This window comes from Glycine soja, chromosome 12 (assembly GCF_004193775.1).
Source record: "Glycine soja cultivar W05 chromosome 12, ASM419377v2, whole genome shotgun sequence".
Taxonomy (NCBI): domain Eukaryota; kingdom Viridiplantae; phylum Streptophyta; class Magnoliopsida; order Fabales; family Fabaceae; genus Glycine; species Glycine soja.
This window is the reverse complement of record NC_041013.1, coordinates 40,986,614-40,998,702: the sequence shown is the minus strand read 5'-3', so window position 1 is coordinate 40,998,702 and position 12,089 is coordinate 40,986,614. Positions and strand designations below refer to the sequence as shown.

Below are 12,089 nucleotides of genomic sequence, written 5' to 3'. Positions count from 1 at the left end.
TCAACTCAAACTATTTAGATCGGTTTGGATCAATTTGGGTTCACGAATAACCTATACCCATAAACACCCCTATAAATAAAGTGATATATTTAAGCATAACTCCATTCCTAGGTCAGAAATTGAACCTTATATCTTAACTAAGATACCTAATTGTGGAATTACTTGTGCCAACTATTTTTGGTACCTAAAAGGTTATTAAGATCAATTTGGGTTGACTTTGTTATATGTCTTTTTTTTTTTTTATAATTTTCTTGATAAGAAAAGTCTAGTGCCGAATAATCGAATGAGATGAAAATATTATTTTGTGGAAATCGGGCCAAATCCAATCTCAATATAGCAGGCGGAACAAGAATGGGTTGTGGCCCTGAAATGCAACCTCCACGAAGTCGTATGAGGCCGAGGTATAGGGCCTGAATTTTTTTTTCTTAAAAAAAACAAGAGAATGTAAACTGATGTATATTTATATTTATAATGTAACGGTAAAAATTAATTTATTTTATTTTTCATTTTAATTTTTTTTTCTCATTTGAAACACTTCTTATAATAATTTATATTTATATTATATGTAAGATTTATATTCAACATATTATCCTCTATATATCTGTAAAAACTTTGAAATAACTTATGACATCTTATAGGTTGTACAAAAGATGGTTATAACCTCTTTCTTTTTTCTTTTTTTTCATTATTATGAAAAGGACAGATACATAAAAATATTTATACGATAAGTAGTACCCCATTTGGATTCATATACAAATAAAAAGTGATGTTATATGTTAGACTAAAATATAAATAAATCTAACTAATTTTATCATATTTAATACTATCATTTTTAAAATATCATTCATTTAGTTATAAATTTATTTTTAATGATTTATTTTTATCTATGATAGCAAGCTTTAATAAATGACATTTTAAAATAACTTTATTTTTCCTTAAGATTAGAAAAAATTAAATGATATAAACTAATTTTTTCTATTAGTATAAAAATAGTTATTTTTTTATGCATGAGTTCAGAGGAAATATCTAATTAATTTTTTCGTGCCTTTAAATTAAAGAAAAAACAATTTTTTTGAAAGGAATAGTTTAAATATATTTCTATCCTTGAGAATTTAATATTTTCAATTTCATTTCTTATAATAAAAAATGCTTAACATTTAATTTATAATTAGAGACTAAAACTCTATCGTTTTCATTAACCAAATATATATATATATATATATATATATATATATATATATATATATATATATATATATATATTCAATGCAATTTTGCAAAAAAGAAAATCAGTAAGAATATTAAAAAACAGAAAGAATATCAAATTTGATTTTACTTGATAATCTGATTTTTTATTCATTTTATTTTATTAACCGTAAAATTCTTATAAGTTGTAATAATGTGTTAGATTTGTGTGTATAGTTAAGGATTTCTTGTATCGATCAAATTAATCATTTATTTATCTTTTCTTCCTATCTCTTTTAATATGCATTTACACCGTACACCCAAGAGTGCAAAAGAAAATCATTTTCCAATTGTGCAGAAATTGTAACTAAACAAATGCGCTTCATTCGTTGAAGATGCCCTTACATAACTAAACGTAGGCGGCAATATTTCATGGCATATTCTAAATAAGGAACAAGATCTACAGTCTGGACTTTAGAGTGGAGTCCTGAAACTATTAAAAAATAAGTTTTTAACATTTTTTTTTATTTTTTACATCAATTTATCAGTTTTTACCTTATGTTAAAACTACCAACGTTAACATCATTAATATTAGTTTTTAAGAAAACTAATGTCGTATAATAAGTAATAAACTAAAAAAATTGTAAAATATGCAAAAAAAACAACATCGATTCTTTTAAAAATCAATGTTGTGGTGCATAAATCAATATCGGTTTTTAGAAAAATTAATATTTTTTGCACCACAATATCGATTTTTAGAAAAATTGATATTTTTTTAATTTTTTAAAATATTTTGTTTGTTTTTTTTAATATTATCCAAATCTGCAAATTTAAAAACAAATCAATCTAGATAGTTTCATAGTTTATATTATTATTGAATAATTAGTATCAATTATAAGAAATAATTAAAGAAAACAATAATGTCAATACATAAAATAATCTATTATAATTGAATCTAATTAAACATAACTATATACAATTGTAAAATTTCTTAAACACATGTTTCCTTTTTAACTTTGACATAAAATCTTATCCAGTGATTGCGAATTGTCTTTAGTCTCTCTAGTTCTAATGGTCTTGAATTAGTAAAATATTGCATGATATAATAAAACATAACTTAATCAATATAAATAATAACAAGTATAACAAATGAAATTAGTTTTGAAGTAAACAATTATCATTTTTCAATTATCCTTAAACTTCCTAAGACTATCGTTGACATCCAATGCATCACATACTAGCTACACTTAGTGCTTCTTTTTTGCTTATTACACTAAATTCAATAAGATATTCAAAGTTACCAAAAAATTAGTATACATAGTGATAAAATTTAATTTTGAAGACATCAACCATTGTTTAAATGACTTACTTTAATTGGAAACCATTTAGCAATAGCCTTGGATTTATTTCCTTGAATATTGTTGAATCCTTTCAAAGCACTGGTTAAGAGAAACATGCATGCATATTATACAATTAAAATATTGATGTCTTGCAAATGATAAAGTAAATATTTTACAAATTACAACTGACCTGTTAATAATTTATTTCAAGTAGTTGTCGGGTTTATTGTGCAACGAATAGAACCATACAACAACATTGTACTTAGGACATATAGCGACTAGTTGTCAATGTGTACTGTATTGGAGGACATTAAGTTGGAGCATACATTATTTAAATTGATTTGTTTAGTTTTACTTACACATTCAAGTAGGCACCTAGGTAGACATCTTTCTGTAAATTTTGCATCTATTTCTTAATATAATTCTTAGATTCAAATTGTGATTGCCCAGATCTTTGTATGGACTGTGGCTCAAGGAATCCATACACAAAAGTATTCCTCGATGGCAGACTTAACTCATTCATATGCCTATTATTGTTAAAATAAAGTAAATTATCAATTTAAAATAATCAGTTATGTAATGGTCTGTAATGTAAAATGACTTACAAAATCCAAATTTTTATAACAGAGATGTTGAGACATTGATCACTGTGTACTATTTCAGAAAGATCTTATGCTTTATTTACAAGGTGACATCATCATTATACACCCCAAACACAGTTGAATCCCATGACACCTACATAGGCTTGAGGAAAAGTTGGGGGATTATCAACGTCATTTGGTATAAGGGATCATCATCAGGTTCTAGCTTATCTATAGGTTTCATCGGTCCCTCAACTCCCTGTTTATCCTACACAATTAATAAGCATAAGTCAATGATAGCCAACACTTTATTTGTAGCAAATCTTTTTTTAATAATAAAAAACACAACAAAAGGGAATACCTGTTTTGAAAAAAAGGTTGTACAAGATGTGTCGACCAAATAAGGAAGGTGTTAAGGGTTTGTCCCACTAACTAAACCTCTTGAGTGGGTATAGGGATGCGAGCATCAGCATCTTGAATTTTCTCAACACTGACCTTCACTTGATCATTGTCCAAAGGGATGTTGTGTACAATTGTTGACCCTTCATAAACTTTTCCAAGGGCAACCAGGTAGGGAAAATTGTCATCAACATACAACCCACATTTTTCTGATTCACCTGTGTCTGAGTCCTTCCCCGAGGGATTGACACAATTTCCCTTTGCGTTGACACAAGTAGTAGAAGGACTAATCTCAGGCTCAGGAGGTAGTATGAGTCACTAGGATTGCATTTGTGACTGTATTTGAGTGTTAACAGATTGAAATGTGTACCAATTTTATTACAAGTAATAAAGATTAAAATGAAAGTCCAAGTGTCGAATCCACGAGACTTTGGTTATACTTAGGTGATGCAAACCCAATTATTAAGCAATGAAAAAAAAGGGAAGAAGACAGAGACAAAGAATTGTAAGTGTGAAATTTAGAGTAAAAGAAAGAAAAAGATAATAAGAAAAAATAAACAACGATTTAAATGTGAAAAGATGGAATTAGAATGCAATGATGTTGGGGGTCTAGTATGTCAAAACTACTTATGATGTAATGTAAAATATTTTCTCTAATTAATGAATTCTTTGTTTCCACCTGTATCCACTGAATTACCCTATCTTTTGTTTTCCACACGAAGGGCTTAGTTTATTTATCCTTTTTCTCCAAATTTCTTTACAGACATAAAATAACAAACTGCATAAAGATAAGAGAATGCAAAAATTCGTGGGCAAAATAAATGTCAATCTATTTATAGCAATGAATTTATTAAGCTACCCTTCCCCAGTTCGTTAGAAAATAACCATTTTTCAATGCATTACCCTCTGAACATTATATGGATGATCAGACCATAATAATAAATAAGTACAAAGAAGAATAATGAAAACAAAATAACATTAATTAGATAATAGACAGAGAATTACATTATAAGCATTTTGGCCTCCCGGTGCCCAACAATGGGGGTTTAGCCTCTCATAGCCATGAGAGACTTTACACTTTAGGGGTTAATGGAAGAAAGTGATGGATGACTAATAACAAGAAAATGGGGAATGGCTAAGGAAAAGGGTGTCTCCTAAGGGAGAGGCTCAGGCTTTGGATTTCTGTACTGGAGAGCTCTGAGACTCGGTGTGTCTTTTCTTTATGCTTCCTCCTTCTTTTATAGGTCTCAGATAGCTTACTTTTCACGCTGATCTCGCACTGAGCGCGCATCTGCATGCTAAGTGCGCACTAGGCTTCTCCTCATGGGCCTTCTCACATTGAGCCAGACCTGCGCGCTGAGCGAGACATTACACTAAGCCTAGAACTGCCTACTAAGAAAGCGTTACGCACTGAGTGAGCTGTGCAATTCTTCCAACTCTTCTTCAGTTCTTTTTCTTCTATATTTTTTTGTCAAACTCCCTCTAAAGCACTTTAATTCTTCTTCTTTTGACTTATGCTAATAAAAAATTGCACAGATGTTAATTTTTTCGTAATTTCATTAAAAACAATACTAAAGTGAAGAAATTATTATCATTATTAGCCAAAAAAATGACAATCAATTTAGCTCAGATTTCGCAGTTATCAGATTACATCTAGCTTAAGGACAACATTAGTTGTTGAGTCACTTTTTCAGTGATCGACTGCTCCAACTGGTCCCAGATTTTTTGTCTCAGCTACTCCAGCTCTTTGAGAGTGATGGACATAGATGTGCGAGAGTTTTTTTGAAGATGACCAAAAGTATTGTCTGATCGTGACACCGTCTCCAGTAGCACGGACACGACCAGTATGCTCTGGTCACCAATTGGTAGCAATCAACACATCCTGACGTCCATGGGCAACAAAACTGCTTTGTGCTGACTACTCTTTAAGGGAATCCTACTACAATCAACAAAGTATTGCATGAGTTTACGAACTATTGTTGTTATTATAAAAATTGACCATTGAAATAAAAAAATAACTTACAATCCTATTTGCAATTTCATGTGCTGCCTCAGATGTCATCTCTCCATTTTTTTTTGTGTGAGCCATCAAAATGCGCTTGAAAATAACCCATAAATTCATAAACAATGCAAGCCAACTAATCTCCCATGAAGGGTCTCTACGACTCTGACAAAATTATTGCCACTTTTCTTTGCTAATATCGTACTTCTCACAGGCAATGTCATCGTCCTCCTCATTGCCTTGTGCTAGAGTCCATTTGGAGGTCAAACCTGACTTAAACTACCTCCATCCTCTCATACCGTCTTAAGGATTTTCTTCTTTGTCCTTTGGTCAAACGCTTCTGGAATATCAAATTCAGACTGCGATACAAAAATACATTTAATAGTTAGTCAATAGCATTCAACATTATAAGATTTTTAGTACAACCAATTACAATAACATTCAAAATTTAATTCAAATACCTGAATGTCCTCCCAAATCAAATCCTTATGAGCTGCAGGAACTTGTTTCCAGCTAATAAATGTAAACACCTTGTCTTGAGCGATGATCCCAAAATACGTCCTTAATTTCTTTCTGTGGGGACCATTAGCTTTCCCAGTGGCAGGATCGACATGAACATCTATAGGGTCTGGCAGCCAATGATTTGAGCCATGTTGCTTTTCTAGTCTTCTTCGGCAACCTCCTCGCCCCACAACTTTGTCAAGTCTTCAATTAAGGGACCGAGATAAACATTGATGTCATTTCCTAACTCTCTTGGGCTTGATATCATCATAGATAACATCATGTATTTTCTCTTCATGCATAACTAAGGAGACAGTGAATTATTAGAAAAATAAGTCACAAATTATGCTGAGTGCTTAAACTGTTATATGGATTCATTCCATCAATGGCAAGTCCAAGCCTAAGATTTCTTGCCTTTTTGCTAAAATTCGGATACAAACGATTAATCTTCTTCCACTGGGAGGAATCAGTCGGATGATAGAGCATTCCATCGTAGTTTCGCCTATCTACATGCTATGTAAGGTCTTTTGTGTCATCTCCATTAGCAAACAAATGCTTAAACCTTAGAATGATCGGAAGATAGCATAACACTTTCGCTGGGGGCCTTTCTTTGTGCTTTTGTCACTGCTACACTCATCATCATCCTTCATTTTGTACCGTGATACACCACACTTGGGGCATTTATGCATTTCTTCAAACTCATATCTGTACAATATGCAATTATTAGGACATCCATGAATTTTCTTATACTCCATACCTATCGAGCATAGTATCTTATTCGCCCGATAGCAACTTTTGGCAACATGTTTTCCTCTGGAAACATATCCTGCACTACCTGAAGCAATAGAGTGAAGCTTTTGTTATTCCACTCATATTTGGCCTTGACATTAACCAGACTTAACACCACCGACAACAAGGTCAAAGTCTTCTTGCACCCTAGATACAATGGGTTCTTCGAATCAGTTTCCAATGTATCATACATAGGGGCATGTGCTTGCTGAAAAAGCTCTTGTCCAAGATCGCTAATCATATCATCTAATCGATCTCCCATTTCTACATCAATTGACTCAATTTGAGTTTCCCTCTGCTTGTCTGTCACTTCACCATGTCATATCCATGTCATATAATTCTTTTTAATTCCATCACACAAAAGATATTCTCGTATGTCGCCTAGTACTTGTCGTCTCCCATTCAAACAATTTATACAAGAACAATATTTTCCATACTTATCCAGTTGACTTCTTTCAGAGGCAAATTGCAAAAACTGTTGGGAAGATACAATTAGAGTTTTGCAAAACGTAGCTGATGGAATTTTATATCTACATGAGGGTTGGGAAGTTGAGGTCTTGCATAGGGACATTAAAGCTTGTAATGTATTGCTTGACAAGGACATGAATGCTAGGTTGGGGGATTTTGGGCTTGCAAGGCTGCATCACCATGAACATGTGGCTGAAACAACAAGAGTGATAGGGACTCTGGGGTACATGGCACCTGAACTTGTCCGAATCGGGCGACCATCAGCTGCATGTGATGTGTATAGTTTTGGAGTATTGGTTTTAGAAGTGGTGTGTGGGCGAAGATCCATCATAGCAGATCAGCCACCATTGGTTGATTGGGTGTTTTCCCTTGTGGAGAATGGGGAGTTGAGTTGTGCTATTGACGAGCATTTGAAGGGTCAAAGTGGATACAATGCTGAGGAAGCTAAGAGGCTGCTTCATTTGGGTTTGTTATGTGTTAGTACAGACCCTGGTGTTAGGCCAACAATGAGGCAGGTGGTGAAAGCATTGGAGGGAATAAAATGCACGGAGTGTAACAAAGATTGCATCCATTTTGCTCTGCTTGGAAAAATAAACTCAGCAGCATCATGGTCTAAGAGTTCTACAAGTTCTGCTAATGTAAATTATCCTACCTTTGATGAAATTTTGCAGGCCAAGTTTTACTCTACAGCATCTTTAAGCGTCTCTTGTCCCAGTCCACAGCCAGAGTCAGAGTTTGTCTCAGAAGGAAGGTGAGAGCTGAAATTGATTCAATCACTATGTTAATATTAAAGATTGCACAAAGCCGAGGCTGCTGTTGTCAAGTGACAAACATTTCCATTTGTAAAGTGCAAGCACTTGTTGATCCAAAAGTGTTGGGTTTTGCTAGAATAGTGATCTCAAGTCTCCACGACTGAGGCTGCTAAGATTTACATAAAATTGGGGTGCTAACTTTTTTTTTTTTTAATTTTTCTTTGGTGTTCTAGTTCTTCGAATACTGCTTATGTTCAAAGTTCTTTCTTGGATGAATCTTAAATGCAACATAAATTAAATTTGATATATGGTATCTTAATTTTCTGTATGTATTACTTATGAAAACAATGTTCCTTGCAAATGTTTGTTATTTCATTATATTCCGACACATTTCTACATGACGACAGCATACAAAGACTTTTGGTAACTATTATGTCAGACGATTTTTGTTTTCAACGACAGAGACACGTGTTGTAATAAAGAATCATGATCTAAGCTGTCCTAATGATAAATGAGAAAAATGAAGCTAATGAAACCCACTTCCGTAGAAAAATTAATTTCCAATTCTTCATTTTTATCCCATACTTTTTATTTCTCTTCATTTTCTTTGCCTCTTGGGGGAGAGTGAAATAAAGAGAAGGAAATTGGAGTCGGAAAATGACAATATATGTAACCTTTTATGTGAATACATTACCATTTTCAACTCTTGCTTTTCTTTACATTTCCATTCTAAGTCTTGCCAAGCACACCTATGTATCACATGTATATAAGACAAATATCAAAGACTGGTTGGCGATTAGTTTTACGTATGTGGTTCACCTTAATAGAGGTCCTTCTCCTACGAAATAAATGCAAAATTGCCAGAACATAACAATGACCTGTGTGGACCGGCATCAACCGTTGCCTTTCCTATATACTCTTGGAGGGTTAACAAAAGCTGAAGCTTCACATATATGCAGAAACCAATTTCAATTTGGCTGAGTTTTTCTTCCATTTTCAGTCCTTTGCCAATGTCTCCACTTAAGCTCCTTGTCATTCTTCTTCACACTGTAACCATTTTTACTTCAGCTTCCACTACTGAATTTGTCTACAACACAAACTTCAACACCACAAATATCATCCTATATGGAAATGCCTCTATTGAGACCTCCATTCTTACTCTCACAAATCAAAGTTTCTTCTCCATAGGCCGTGCTTTTTACCCTCACAAAATACCTACCAAACTAGCCAACTCTTCCACCTTTCTCCCCTTTGCAACCTCCTTCATTTTCTCAGTTGTCCCCATTAAAAACTTTATCACTGGTCATGGCTTTGTCTTCCTATTCACGCCATCAAGCGGTGTAAATGGCACGACCTCAGCTGAGTATATCGGTCTTTTCAATCGCAGCAATGAAGGCAATCCTCAGAACCACGTTTTTGGAGTCGAGTTTGATCCAGTTAAAAATGAAGAAGAGTTCAACGATATAAGCGACAATCATGTCGGTGTCGACATAAACTCGCTTCGTTCCTCAACTTCACACGAGGCTGGTTATTGGGGTGGAAAAGGTGACAAAGAATTTAAGGTGTTGGATTTCAAAAATGGAGAAAACTATCAGGTATGGATTGAATTTATGCATTCCCAGCTTAACGTTACTATGGCTCGGGCGGGACAAAAGAAGCCTCGAGTGCCTCTTATCAGCAGTAATGTCAACCTTTCAGGCGTTCTTATGGATGAAACATACGTTGGATTCACTGCAGCAACAGGGAGGATAATAGACAGTGCTAAGATTCTTGCTTGGAGTTTTAGTGATTCAAATTTTTCAATTGGTGATGCATTAGTGACAGAAAATTTGCCTTCATTTGTTCATCATAAAAAGTGGTTTCCTGGAGCACAAGCTTTCGCGGTAGGTGTCACCAGTATTGTGTTTGTGTTAATCATTAGTTGTGGTTATGTAGCATTTTTCGTTCTCCGCAGAAGAAAGACACAAGAAGAAGTTGAAGATTGGGAACTGGAGTATTGGCCTCACAGGATTGGTTTCCATGAGATCGATGCAGCAACAAGGGGGTTTTCTGAAGAGAATGTGGTTGCTGTAGGAGGGACCGGGAAGGTATATAAAGGGGTTTTGCATGGGGTAGAAGTTGCAGTCAAGAGAATTCCTCAAGAAAGGGAAGAAGGGATGAGAGAGTTTTTGGCCGAGGTTTCAAGCCTTGGCAGAATGAAGCACAGAAATTTAGTAGGATTAAGAGGCTGGTGCAAAAAAGAAAAGGGAAATTTGATTCTAGTTTATGACTTCATGAGCAATGGAAGTTTAGACAAATGGATATTTGAGTGTGAAGAGGGAATGATGCTAACATGGGAAGAGAGGATTCAAGTTTTGAAAAATGTAGCCACAGGGATTCTATACCTGCATGAGGGTTGGGAAGTTAAGGTCTTGCATAGGGACATTAAAGCAAACAATGTTCTTCTTGATAAGGACATGAATGCAAGGCTGGGAGATTTCGGATTGGCTCGTATGCATGATCATCAGGGACAAGTGGTCAGCACAACAAGAGTAATAGGGACAGTAGGATACATTGCTCCTGAAGTGATTCAAAGAGGAACAGCGTCAACTTTGTCTGATGTGTTTGGTTTTGGAATATTGGTGTTGGAAGTAATTTGCGGACGAAGACCTATTGAAGAACATAAGCCGGGGCTAATTGAATGGCTGATGTCCTTAATGGTGCAAGGCCAATTGCACAGTGCAGTTGATGAAAGGTTGAAGGCTAAAGGGGGATACACCATAGAGGAAGCTGAGAGATTGCTTCATTTGGGTTTGTTGTGTTCACATACAGACCCTAGTATTAGACCAACAATGAGGCAGGTTGTGAAAATTTTGGAGGTGGAAATTGACAGCATTGAGTCTGATGAAGATAACATGGAAATGAGTTTGCTTGGAAAAATAAGATCAGCTACTACGTGGTCTAGAGCTGAATGTGCTTTACCATACAGTGGTTACCCTTCTTTTGATGAAGTTAAGATGTTCAGTTTTAATTCTAGGACTTCTAGAAGTGGCTCAAGTACCTTTCTAGGATCAGAATCAGAAATCACCAGAGAAAACATATGATGTTTTAGCTTTTCCATTTGTTGCAGATTTTAGGTTATCCAAATCCTGTTGTAATGAATAGACAACATTCAAGATCTAGCTTGTTTGGATCGAGCCTGTGTTCATTACCAAAAAAGAAACAAAACAAAACAAAAGATGAACAACTTTAGAGTGCGATTTCTAAGAGTTTGTTTATGAGATTGTCATATATTCTGCTAAAAAAAGTGTGGTATTTCGTAAATTAGATGAAGGAGTATTCAAATGCTTAATTAGATTACCTATGAAATGAAATTCTTCAAATACTGGACATAGTTAAAAAGAAAAAACTGATCACACATCTAGACTTAAAATAGAATTCGGTTCTGCATGACCTCATGCAGACATTGACATATGCAGAGTTTTATAGCAGACTTATTTTAGTTTTGTTAAGAGGATTGGGTGTTGTCCTGAGAAGGATGGGATAAGTGATGTGTTAAAGGGCTTTTTAACATTAGAGATACTTTAGAAAGAAAAAAAAAAAGATATGGATAGTGTGTTTAGAAAGAAAAAATAGGTAGTACAAAAAGCAAGTTCTTATTTTAATGTCAACCTATTATTATTATTTATTATTATTATTATTATTATTATTATTATTATTATTATTATTATTTACTAAAATTGTCAGCCTATTAATTAGGAAACGAAAAAATATCAACCTAATGGCGCAAGTCCATGTGACAAAAATGATTTTAATCATGTAAATGGCTTCCCTGTTTTCCTTGGGCGCAAGAATCGGTTCAAAGAATATTTAGAGTTTAGACTTAAAACAAATTCAAAGATAAAGTCGTTTAAAATCAATTAAAATAAGTTATTAAAATTATTATATATTTATTAAAAGTTTATTTTTTATTTTTTAGGATGTAATTTTATTAAGATATTATAATTGTTTAATTTAGTATTTATTTTTAATCAACAATAAAGTTATTTTACTTAATTTGTGTTAAAATATTATTAATTTTAATTAATATTTC

The 12,089-nt window shown here is 33.7% G+C and overlaps 2 protein-coding genes across 2 annotated transcripts; both read left to right on the top strand.

Moving 5' to 3' along the window:
* The first annotated feature begins 7,171 nt into the window (after positions 1-7,171).
* On the top strand, positions 7,172-8,371 carry LOC114379035 (probable L-type lectin-domain containing receptor kinase VII.2). Its single transcript, XM_028337593.1, has 2 exons — positions 7,172-7,181; positions 7,257-8,371. Exons 1-2 carry the CDS (start codon positions 7,172-7,174, stop codon positions 8,018-8,020), a joined length of 774 nt encoding a protein of 257 aa, XP_028193394.1. The 3' UTR covers positions 8,021-8,371.
* A 548-nt stretch (positions 8,372-8,919) lies between these two features.
* Positions 8,920-11,323, top strand: LOC114379289 (probable L-type lectin-domain containing receptor kinase VII.2). Its single transcript, XM_028337927.1, has one exon. It carries the CDS (start codon positions 8,971-8,973, stop codon positions 11,098-11,100), a length of 2,130 nt encoding a protein of 709 aa, XP_028193728.1. The 5' UTR covers positions 8,920-8,970; the 3' UTR covers positions 11,101-11,323.
* Positions 11,324-12,089: the final 766 nt, after the last annotated feature.